Source organism: Cetorhinus maximus, chromosome 11, assembly GCF_964194155.1.
Source record: "Cetorhinus maximus chromosome 11, sCetMax3.hap1.1, whole genome shotgun sequence".
NCBI lineage: Eukaryota > Metazoa > Chordata > Chondrichthyes > Lamniformes > Cetorhinidae > Cetorhinus > Cetorhinus maximus.
Genome location: NC_135889.1, coordinates 31526227 through 31539004, shown reverse-complemented (window position 1 = coordinate 31539004; position 12778 = coordinate 31526227). Strand labels below are relative to the sequence as shown.

Genomic DNA, 12778 nt, shown 5'->3' with positions numbered 1-12778 from the left:
TGTTCTACATGCATAAGGAAACCCCCAGAAAGACTAAATTTGTAAATTACTTATCTGTGTAAATAATTTTATATTTTGAGTAAAGGGGGAGGGATGTGGTAATCTGATTTGTAATATACCTTTAAGAAGAATGGCATAATGGAAGATCACATGATCTTAGCATCCAATAGCAGAGTAGCGTGGGCTATCTTAGTAGTCAGTAGTGAGTAGTCTAGAATTAGAGTCCGTACTGTACAGACAGGGTTTGAGTTGTAAGCACACAAGTGCACAAGTGTAGCTGCTGAATTCCTTTGTAAATGAATAGAATGTGTTCTACATATGAATTGTCTGCTGATCTACTCTGTCTATGGTACCAACTCGGCCATCCCGAAACAAGCATGCGACCCGGATCCATTAATCCAACTAAACTAGTGACCAAGTTCCAACACCATCCTATTCAATATTTTAACATTATAGACAATTGTCCTGACAATCCAAACACAAATCAATTGAGAGAAACAGCAGTAAAGTTATGTATATTTATTCTTCTGACTCATGCATCAGAAAAACAAAACCATATTTGTCAAAAAAAATCTAAAAATCCCTCATACGCCTGAAAGATCCGATAGTTGAGTTGTAGCCGCCCCAGTCACTGTATCTCCTGTATTCACCGGGTCTCAGGAAGTACTGTCGGCCTCTGTAGTTGGGATGTTCATAGAAGATCCAGTAACCGTCCATCACATGGCAGGAGTGAATGTCATGGTAACGGAAACGATCATAGACAGATGGAGAGTCATCCATGAATTCCATCATCTGTCCTCCAAAGTCAGGTCTCTCATAAATCCTCATTCTGTAGTTTCCTCCTCGGTACTGTAATAGAAATAAAACCACATTTGTGATGGTATCAATTTTTTACTTGAAATTTGTAAAACAAAAGGAGCTGGTTGGTTTGAAGGGAACAGCTGATGGATCATCTCATTAACAGTGAAAGTAAAGCTGAGACAACTTAATAACATGAACGGACCTGTGGATTATATTCTCACCTGATTAACAACTTTTGTGTAATTTTATTCCATTAAAAAGGAAATTTTAATCACAACAAAAGTAAGGCCAATGTTATTGACTCATATAGGCAGGAGTTGTTTTAATATCAGTAAGAGTCTGTTTTCTTCAGATTATTATTATCTTGTCCCTCTATGTGGGTGATGCAGGAATGAGAGTTCACATTAGCTGACAACCTCGATGTCCTGGGCTGTTTGTGGAATCAGTACACCATGAGCTATAACAGCTTTCCATTGAGCATTAATGCATTGTGTAAGCAGACCTAAGATATGGATATCTCCACAGATAATGGGGTGATGGAATTGAAGCAATTCACTCAGTCATGTCTGTGATGGTCTGGAATATTGACCTTTTGTCAGTGACTGGATTTTTGTTGGGCTCATGTTGTTACCCCCGTGTCACTTTTATGTACCTTTGATGCAATATGAAGTGGGACTGAGAGTCCAAATGCTGCACTCACTGAAATTGAGACATCTGGTATTTCAATGCAAAATTGGCCTTATGTTGTAACAAAACAAGTTACACAAAGAAAGTCGCCCACAAGATAACAATAACAATTTAATGAGTCCTATTCTGCAGATTCTCAGCCTAAACCTGCTTGCCAAACCACCAATCCAATAAACTCCTTTTCAGACTAAAATATCATTTAATATGAACAAGTCTAGTTGTGGATGTGCAAAATATTTGAATGTATCCATTTCAAGAGGCAATGTGGTGTTGGGATTATCAAAAATAGAAAATTTTCTATTGATGTATTTAAGGAGAAGCCAGGTAAGTGCATGGGAGTAAAAGGAATAGAAAGATATGCTTACAGTGTAAGGTGAAGAAAGATGGAAGAATATTTGTGTGGAGCACATGACAGCATAGACATGACTGAATAGACATGCTGGGCCAAAAGGCCCATTTGTATGTAAATACCTTATTCAGATAAATGGTCAGATGCTCATGGTATTCAATGAAAAGTATTTAAAAAGTAGAAACTCATCAGGTCCAATTTTTGTTCCCAGTCTTGAAGGCAGCTGCATGCCAACCTGCATCAAAATTCAGCATCGTTGCTCATTAACATTTGATGCACAAACAACCTCCAGAGGCAGTTTGCATATTTGAGGGGCACAGGAGTGGATTAAAGTGGGCATGGGAGTTGGAGGGTATGAAGTGAGTGGAGAGGCTGTGATCACAAGGACTGTGGAGTCAGGCAAGCACCCTTACCCTCCTTCAGCCAACAGGATTAAGGCTTTTCAAAAAAACAATTTCATAAGAGAACCTAAAGCCATGAGTTAGGCCCCTCATTTGTGTTTTAATAACCTAACCCCTGTTTTAGATAACCAACAGCAATGCCTGAAAAATTACTTGATCCAATTTCGAGGAGCAACGAGTTCCAATTTCTACCAATGCACATTTATACCCTTAAGAACTCAGCTGTATACCTTTACTGTTATTACAAATGTCAAGCATGAAAAACAGGATAACATCTCCAAATTGAGGTGCTTTGCTGAATGAACATTTCCCAGACCTCGATCTGAGTAGAATATGTAAACAGACAGCTTACTTCTGGGTAGGAGCGACATGACCTGATGCAGTCATTGAATCCCATCCAGCGCTGGTAGTCAGGATATTCTCCCCTGCTCAGAACATACTGGTATCCCATGTAATTGGGTCTCTCATACAACACCCACCAGTCATCCTCAACACGGATGGAGTTGCAGCGTCTGAAGTAAGGGGACAGGTCAGCACAGTCACTACTACATTCATAGTGCGGTCCCTGGAAGTTCCTGTCCTCGTAAAAGATGATCTGTGGAAAGAGACAAAATAAATTAATATGCTTGAAAATCTAGAGATAGTAATCAAGAACTCTAGCATTCTGTACAAAATCAGACTGGTTCTTGCCTTTCCCATTTTGAGCTCACAGTTAGATGAGTAACTGATCTAACATAGCAACGAGTTCTACACCGTGGTATATATATGCTGTACAAAATGACCACTCTACTCTACTCTTGTTATTCAAATGATTTGGTGCTGAACGTCAGCAAAAAGAGAACAAAAGACATCACTTGACATGTTGCTAGACATGTCACTGATTCTTTTCATTTTGCTTTCACTTCATTTTATTTGACGTGTGAAAACACGTGCTTTTGTGCTTTCTGCATTCAAACACTTTTGAAACAGCAATGGTTACAAAATCCATCTTCAAGAACTTATTTTCAAAGCATAGCCAGCTAGCTCGGTTTCTAAATTAACCCAAAGAGGAGAAACAAAACTCACACTTAGTTGCTTTGCTCATTGACGTAAGTACTTCCAGTGACAGTGCAACTGTAAATGGGTTTATTGTTCTATTTGAGTCCAATTAAATTAAGGTGCAAGTTGAAAGCAAAATATTGCAGATGCTGGAAATCTGAAATAAAAACAAAAAATGCTGGAAAAACTCAGGTCTGGCAGCATCTGTGGAGAGAGAAACAGAGTTAACGTTTTGAATCCGTATCGGACTCGAAATGTTAACTCTGGGCTGAATTCTGTGGTTGGTGAGCGGGGGTGGGGCCCGCTCACCAACGCGTAAAATGACGCACAGTAATGTTGGGCGGGCGTCCTGACATCACCGCACGTTATTTAGATTTCCAGTTCAGCGGGTGCACAGCCAAGTCGGTTGCGTGCCTGCCGAACTGTCAAAGGCCTTTTAAAGCCTGTTAAAAACTAATTAAAGCAATTAAATGAGCTGCCCATCCAACCTTAAGGTTGGCGGGCAGGCGAAGAGCCCAGGCGGCCTTCACGAACGGGATGAGGTTTCATGAAGGGTTTTAAAATTCAATAAAAAATTTTTAAATAATTCTTTGACATGTCCCAATTCATGTGACAGTTCACATGGTGGGGCATGCTTTAAAAGTTTTTAAATGCTTTATTTCAGGTTTTAAATGTCAAACTGATCCCCCTGAGGCACCTTTGTGCCTAAGGGAGATTTTTGCGCTCTTTAGCGCACATGTGCAGGCCCGGACTTAGGGAACATCCCCCCGCACGAACAGGGCGCTCACAGCGCTTCTGGGCAAGCGTCACGATGGGCCTGCCCGCGTAAAAAGGCAGCGCGGCCCTGATCGAGGGCGCCGATTGGGTTCATGCCCGCCGCCAGACAGCCCCCCTAACGGGGGGGAAACTTTTCCCCTCTGTTTCTCTGTTCCACAGATGCTGCCAAACCTCCAGAGTTTTTCCAGCATTTTTTGTTTCTGTTAAACTAAGGTGTGCATCAAAATGATAATGCAATTGAATTAAGATGGAAAAGTTTTGCAGGTAATGTGCAGGGACACCAACTACTATTTTTGTACTTTAAGACTTTATCTCTGATTTTTTTTTTGCTTTCATTGACAATGTACCACATAGCAGACTTGTCAGCAATTTTGGTTGCCATGGAATGAAAGGGACACTAGCAGCATGGACACAATGAAGGCTGATTGTTAGGAAGCAGAGCATAGTGGTGAATGGCTGTTTGTCATACTGGAGCATGATAAAATGGTGGGATTCCCCAGGGGTTGGTATTAGGACCAGTGCTTTTCCTGAGCTATATTTGTCATCAGCTGACCCTTGATTCGAGGATGACATCTACTCAGCCTTACAAGTTTCTACCATGGGTCTTCATGTGACCTGCAGATCTTTTTTTCAACTCTCAAATGGACAGGAGGCTGTGGGTTCTGGAGCGCAGGATTTGCTTACTTATCTTTCTTTCCTGGCTGCTGGTCTGCCTCATCGATGAGGCATTTGGACTAAAAGCATGATGCAGCTTGATGGACAAGTTGTCGCCGTTTTGAACAATTGGTAGCAAGCTCCTTCCAGTCATTAATGTCAATACTTCTGTGCATCAATGAGGGCTTTGGAATGTCTTTGAAGTGTTTTCTTTGTTCCCCGCCCCCCGGAAAGCTGGCCATTTGAGAGTTGAAAAATATAGGACCTGACATGGGAGATGGTTTTTGACCAGATGGTATCCAGTCAATTGTAGTTGATTATGCAGGAGCTTTGCCTGAATGCTTGTGGAGTTGACTTTAAGAAATGCAGGAGCATTTGTGCGATAGTCCTCCCAATGAATCCTGAGGATGCAGCGGAGGCATTGCTAGTGGAATTTCTCTAGCGCTGTTATGTGTCACTGATATCAGACATTTGAGGGGATATTTCAGAATACTTAGAATAAGTATATTTCTATTTTAAAGATAAATTCTAAGAGGAGAACTCACCATTCATGGTTAACTAAAGAAGTTAAGAAAAGCATCAAACTTAAGGAAAAAGTGTATAACTGTGCGAAGATGAGTGGCAAGTCAGATGATTGGTCAGAATATAAAGAACAGCAGAGAATGACTAAAATGTTAATCAGGAGAAATAAATTAGAGTATGAGGGAAAGCTAGCCAGAAATGTAAAAATGGACAGCAAGAGTTTCTACAGGTATTTAAACAGCTAAAGAGTAGATAAAGTGAGTGTTGGCCCTCTAGTGAGAATGGGGCGTTAGTAGTAGATCATAAGGAAATGATGGATGAAATTAACAAATATTTTGCTTCTGTCTTCACTTTGGGGGATACAAAAACATTCCAGTAATAACTATAAATCAAGAGGTCGAAGGGAGAGGGGAACGTGGTGAAATTACAATCATTAGGGAAAAGGCACTAAGCAAACTGATGGAGCTGTGGGCTGATAAGTCTCCAGATCCAGATGAACTTCATCCTAGGGTCTTAAAAGAGGTGGCTAATGAGGTAGTAGATGCGTTGGTATTAATTTTCCAAAATTCACTAGATTCTGAAAAGTTTCCATCAGACTGGAAAGTAGCAAATATAACCCCTCTATTCAAGAAGAGCGGGAGGCAGACAACAGGAAACTATCGGCCAGTTAGCTTGACTTCTGTCATGGGGAATGTGTTAGAATTGATCATCAAGGAGGTTATAGCCAGGCACTTAGAAAAATTCAATGCAATCAGGCAGAATCAACATGGTTCTGTGAAAGGGAAATCATGTTTAACCAAGTTATTGGAGTTCTTTGAAGGAGTCACATGTGCTGTGGATAAAGGAGAACTGGTGGATGTACTATACTTAGATTTCCAGAAAGCATTTTATAAGGTGCCACATCAAAAGTTATTATGGAAAATAAAAGCTCGTGCTGTAGGAGGTAACATATTGGCATGTTTAGAAGATTGGCTGGCTGACAGGAAACAGAGGGCAGCCATAAATGAGTCTTTTTCTGGTTGGCAGAATGTAACTAGTGGTGTCCCATAGCATTGAGTGCTGGGCCACAACTTGTTACAATTTATATGAATGACTTGGATGAAGGGATCAAAGGTATGGTTGCTAGGTTTACTAATGATACAAAGATAGGTAGAAAAGTAAGTTGTGAAAAGGACGTAAGGAGGCTACAAAGGGAAATAGATAGTATAAGGGAGTGGGCAAAGGCCTGGCAAAATGAAGTATAATGTGGGCAAGTGTGAAATCATTCATTTTGGCAGGAAGAATAAAAAGAAGCTTATTATCTAAACGGTGAAAAAGCTAAATGGTGAGAGAATGCTCTCCCACTGCCACTCCTGCCATCTGCCTAGCTTTATTTCCTAAAACTAAGTCCACACCCTCTCTTAGAAAAATCAAAATGCTGCAGATGCTGGAAATCTTAAATAAAAACAGAAAATGCTTGAAAAACTTAACAGATCTAGCAGCATCTGTGGAGAGAGAAACAGTGTTAACGTTTTGAGTCTGTATGACCCTTCTTCAGAGCTCCCTTTGTCTGAAAAGCCAACCCTGTCTCTCTTTAAGCCATGTTTCTGTAATAGCTGTAATAGTATTATTGCCATGTTTCTACCTGTCCCCTCAGCTAGTCTGCTTTATTTGCTATATCCCTTGCATTGAAGTATATACCCTTGAGCAATGACAAACTCTTGTTACTTTCTAACTTTTGTTCCTCTGCCTTCCTGACTCATTCACTAACCTTCTCCCTTCCATTTACATTTCCAATTTTGTCTCTTCTGAATTCACCCTCAGGTTCCCATCCCCCTGCCAAACTAGTTTAAACCCTGCCCAACACTATTAGCAAACCTCCCTGCAAGGATATTTGTCCTGGCCCTGTTGAGGTGAAAACCATTGGCTTTTTTGCTCCCATCTCCCGCAGGACCAGTTCCAATACCACAGAAATCTAAAGCCCTCCCCCCTGCATCATGTCTCCAGACACACATTCATCTGCTCTATGCTCACGGTCACGTGGCACTGGGAGGAATCTGGAGATTACTACTTTTGAGGTCTTGTTTCTCTACCTAGCTCCATAAATTTTGACTGCAGGACCACAGCCCTTTTTTTTATGTATGTCGTTTGTGCCAATGTGACCCACGACTACTAGCTGTTCATCCTCCCCCCTCAGGATGCTCTCCAGCCAACATCCTTAACCCTGGCACCAGGGAGACAACACACCATCTTGGATTCACGCCTGTGGCCATAGAAATGCCTCTCTGCTCTCCTAACTATCGAATCAGCTATCACTACGGCTCTTCCAGTGTTCCTTGCAACCCCATGTGCAGCTGAGCCACCCGTGATGCCATCACTCTCATCAGTATTTGGAACTGAATACTCGTTGGAGAGTGGGATGCACTCAGGGTACTCCTGCACTACCTGTCTGTTCCTTTTCAATGGTCATCTGGTCACCCATTCCCTCTCTCCCTGCAGACTGCTAAGCTGCAGGGTGACCACATCTATAAATGTGCTAACCACATAATGCTCAACCTCACAGATGCACTGCAGCGACACCAGCTGCTACTCAAGCTCTGAAAACTGGAGCTCAAGCTGCTGCAGCTGACGACACTTCCTGCACAAATAATTATCCAGGACATGGGAAACATCCTGGAGCTCCCATATCGCACAGGATGTGCCATTTCTCAATGTATTAACTGATAACCTTGTTACTCCAGATAAACCTCATTACTGGTAATAAACTTTACCAATACTAATAAAGCTTTACTACACTAGTAAACCTTACTACTATTAATAAACCTTACTAATACTGATAAACCCTACCAACACTTACTACACCTTACTGGTGGTAATAAACCTTACTTAAGAATGAAAGATAAGACTCACCAGCTACTCATTTGTTACTAATAGTTAATATTTTGAATGTTATTTTATACTCCTACTTGTTTAGACTCAGTCCCTAAACAGCAATACTCACCAACCAATCACCTCACAACTTCCCTGTGATGTCACTATTCACTTTTTTTTCAAAATCCTGGTGTACCTGCTCCTCTGTGCTTATCTTCCAAAGGTAAGTGCTCTAGGCCTCGCTCCTTGGCCTTTATTTATCCGCCCCAGCTGTGTTCTACCTGCAGCTCTGCCTCTCTCCCGAAGGTAAGTGCTCTAGGCCTCACTCCTTGGTCTTTATTTATCTGCTCACTGCCTCTCTCCTGAGAGTAAGTGAAGGTCCTCTTTTTGCCTGCTCTACTAGGCAGTGGTTACTGCCTTCGGATCCTTTTTCACCCACTCTGATAACCAATCCTCCATGTGTGCCAATGTGTTATTTCCTACATGCTGAGCTCTTATTTTGTGTTGTAACCTTTGATGTGGAACCTTATCGAATGTCTTCTGGAAATTCAAGTATACCACATCTACAGGTGCCCCTTTACCCACCTTGCTTGTTACTTCCTTAAAGAACTCTAATAAATTAGCCAAACATGATTTCCCTTTCACAAAACCAATGGTTGATTGTATTATGATTGTCTAAACATCCTGTTATTACCTCCTTGATAATGGATTCCAGCATTTTCCCTGTGACAGATATTAGGCTAACTGGCCTATAGTTTCCCGCTTTCTTTCTCCCTCCTTTTTTGATTAGAGGTGTTACATTAGCAATTTTGCAATCCACTGGGACTTTACGGAATCTAGGGAATCTTGGAAGTTCACAACCAATGCATCTACTATTTCTACTGCCACTTCTTTTAAGGCGCAAGGATGAAAACAGGCAGGTCCAGGGGACTTGTCAACTTTTAGTTCTAATATTTTTCCCAGTACCTTTTCCCTAGGTAATTGTTTTAAGTTTCTTTCTCCCCTTTACCTCTTGATTTTCAAATATTCTTGGGTTTTTTTAATGTTTTCTGCAGTGAAGACAGACACAAAATACCTGTTCAATTCCTCCACATTTCTTCATTTTCCACTATTAATTCTCCAGTCTCACCCTTAAGGGACCAGTGATCACTTTTCCTTTTTAAATACTTGTAGAAACTCTTAGGGCTGAATTTTACGTCCTCGGGCAGGCACCCGCCCAACCTGATCGGGCGTAAAATTGCGCGAGAAGATGTCGGGCGAGTGTCCCGACATCATCGCACACTCGCGCGATATTTCGCTCGGCAGGCACGCCCAAAAATCAGAAGCACACCTGCCGACAATTAAGAGAGCAATTAAGCCCATTAATGCCGCAATTATCTGCGATTTTTCATTGCCCATCCAACCTTACAGCTGGCAGATGGGTGAATTGGCCAGGCGGCCTTTGCATTTTTCATCAAACCTCATCCAAGGGTGAGATGAAATTTTCGTTATGAAATGAAATAAAAATAAATATTTGTGGACAGCATTTTTATCAGTTATATTTTCAGGTGATCGATTGTGTTGCATGGAGAGCTTTTTGCAGCTTTTTAAAACTTTGTTTTAGCATTTTCAGGTCTGCAGCTCCCTGAGGCAGCTGTCTGCTTTCAGGGAGCTTTCTCACAGCGCTCACCTGCACCCGCGTAAACGTTATCACCTGCCCCCATCCCGCCCCCACCCTGGCAACGCTGAGCTTTTCAGCGTGTGTTTCATGCTGGCTGACCATTAATTGAAATCACGGTTGGGTGCCGATCGCGGTCGGGGCCTGTTTCCCTACTGCTCCCGGGCCCGCCAATCTTCACTAATCTTCACAATGTAGTACTCATTTTCTTTCAACATCTGTCATTGGGAAAATGTTAGAGTCTATTATAAAGGATGTAATAGCAGAGCATTTAGAAATACATAATATAATCAAGCAGAGTCAGCATGGCTTCATGAAGGGAAATCATGCCTAACAAATTTATTAGAATTCTTTGAGATAACAAGCAGGATAGATAAAGGGAAATCAATAGATATAATATATTTGGATTTCCAAAAGGTGTTTGATAAGGTACCGCACATGAGGCTACTTAATAAGATAAGAGACCATAGCTAACTAATAGAAGACAGAGTTGAGATAAGGGGGGCATTTTCAGGATGGCAACCTGTAACTAGTGGAGTGCCACAGGGATCAGTGCTGGGGCCACAATTATTTACAATATATATATTAATGACTTGGATGAGGAAAATGATTATACTATTGACAAGTTTGCAGGTGAGACAAAAATAGGTGGGAAGGCAAATGGTGAAGTTAACGCAAAGAGTCTACAGAGGGATATAGACAGGTTAAATGAGTTGGAAAAAAATTAACAGATGAAATATAATATGGGAAAATGTGAGGTTATGCACTTTGGCAGGAAGAACAGAGGAGCTGAATGTTATTTAAATGGAGAAAGATTGCAGAAAGAGGGATTTGGGGGTCTTTGTATCTGAATCACAAAAAGCTAGCATACAAGTTCAGCAGGTAATAAGGAATGCAAATGGAATGTTGGCCTTTATTTCAAAGGGAATAGAGTATAAAAATAGGGAAGTCTTGCTAAAACTATACAAGGCACTAATTAGGCCACACCTAGAATACTGTGAATGGTTTTGATCCCCCAATCTAAGGAAATATATATTGGCATTGGAGGCAGTCCAGAGAAGGTTCACTAGGTTGATCCCAGATATGGAGGGATTTTCTTAGAGGAGAGGTTGACTAGGTTGGGCCTGTACTCATTGGAGTTTATAAGAATGAGAGGCGACCTTAATGTAATATATAAGATTTTTAGGGGTTTGAGAGGGGAGATGCTGAGAAGTTGTTTTCTCAGAGCAAGGGGTCACCCATTTAAGACAGAGATGAGGAGGAATTTCTTCTCTCAGAGGATAGTGAATCTGTGGCATTCTTTATCGCAGAGGGCTATAGAGGCTGGGTCATTAAGCATATTCAAGGCTGAGATAAACAGATTTTTAATCAGTAAGGGAAACAAGGGTTATGGGGAAAAGGCAGGAAAGTGGAATTAAGGATTGTCAGATCAGCCATGATCCCATTGAATGGCAGGGCAGATGTCTTATGGTCTATTTCATACTATCCTTAGCCTCCTTAGTTAGCCATGGATGATGCATCCTTCTCATGGTGTCTTCCTTTCTCAATGGAATATATTTTCACTGAGAGTTATGAAATATCTCCTTAAATGTTTCCCTAATATCCTACCTTTTAAGCTTTTTACCAAGTTCACTTTATCCAAGTCTGTCCTCATACCATTGTAATTGCCTTTTTTTAGGTTTAAAACCCTGGTCTTAGACCTACACTTCTCACCCCAAAACTGAATATGAAATTCTGTCATGTTATGATCATTGTTGCCTTGTATTCCTTTACTATGAGGTAATGAATTAATCCTGTTTCATTGCACATTACCAGGTCTAAAATAGTCTTCTCCTTAGTTGGCACTAGAATGTACTGCTCTAAGAAATTGCCCCAAATACACTCTATGAACTAATTTCCCAGGCTATCTTTGCCAATCTGTTTCATCCAGTCTATATGAAGATTAAAATCACCCATGATTAATGCAGTACCTTTCTTACAAGCCCCCCATTATTTCTTCCTGTATACTCTGTCCTACAGTGTAGCTACTGTTAGAGGGCCTATTAACCACTCCTACAAGTGGCTTCTTACCTTTACCATTTCTTATCTCTACCCAAACTGTTTCTACATCTTGGTTTTCTGAACTAAGGTCAATCTCACTACTGTACTAAAGTCATCTTTAATTATCAGAGTTACCCCTCAGCTTTTCTGATCGTCCTGTCCTTCCAAAAAGTTGAATACCTTTGAATGTTTATGTGCCAGCCTTGGTCACCTAGCAACCATGTCTCTGAAATGGCTATCAGGTCATAGATATTTATTTTTATTGTGTTATCAATTCATCCTGTTTTTGTCCGACACTGCTTGAACCCAATGGTTTGGCCACAGTTGGCTTTGCTTGACCCCACTATTCTGCACTTGGAATTCATCTCTTTAGTCAGGCTGCTTTAGGGCTGAGACACTGATCTTCTTTCTCTTGGACTTCTGGGTCTTGTAATGTTTTGATGCTAGGTGGATATTCAAAACCAATCGAACAAAGTTGATGATCTGTCCAGCAGGCATCAGTCCCCCACATGGGTTGAACGATTCAGACATCACTTTGATTTTTGACTCGAACAATGGCATAATCCAGGGGCTGCTAGTGCTTTGATCTAGGATGCATCTTGATGGTTTTGAATTTGTCCTTCAGGCAGAAGAGAGTGTTTGTTATAATGAGGCCATGCTGAGCACACTTTGTCAGCAGGAGGACATTATTTGTATTGGTTTTTTTGATTGGTTGCTCTCCAAACATCAGAATCACAGTCAAGACTGGCATTAAAGTCCCCCAGAAGGATGATCCTCTTCTTTTGGATGGCAGTGAGGACTTCATCAATGTCAGAATAGAATTTTTCTTGAACACCTTCATCAGAGTCAAGCTCCTGATTATAGTGGCAAGTTGATGACGGCTGAGCTGTGGGTGAAGTGCATTAAGACTTTCATTTATACAATAAGGGAGTTCTGGCAGTGCATTCAAGAATCTATTCCAGATGGCAAAATCAACTCCTTGGACACAAGGTCGCTGTCAGC

At 41.2% G+C, this 12778-nt stretch overlaps 1 protein-coding gene across 1 annotated transcript; it reads right to left on the bottom strand.

The window, feature by feature from the left end:
- Positions 1 to 524: 524 nt before the first annotated feature.
- On the bottom strand, positions 525 to 11815 carry LOC144686967 (gamma-crystallin S-1-like). Its single transcript, XM_078552811.1, has 5 exons — positions 11807 to 11815; positions 9893 to 9954; positions 7975 to 7984; positions 2591 to 2833; positions 525 to 849 (listed from the first exon to the last, which is right to left on the bottom strand). Exons 1-5 carry the CDS (start codon positions 11813 to 11815, stop codon positions 574 to 576), a joined length of 600 nt encoding a protein of 199 aa, XP_078408937.1. The 3' UTR covers positions 525 to 573.
- Between the last annotated feature and the right edge of the window lie 963 nt (positions 11816 to 12778).

Bases quoted from the DNA above. Each gene is read 5' to 3' on its own strand.
- LOC144686967 (XM_078552811.1), bottom strand. The intron at 850-2,590 runs GTAAGCTGTCTG...TTTCTATTACAG, and splicing joins CATGTCGCTCCTACCCAGAA to TACCGAGGAGGAAACTACAG.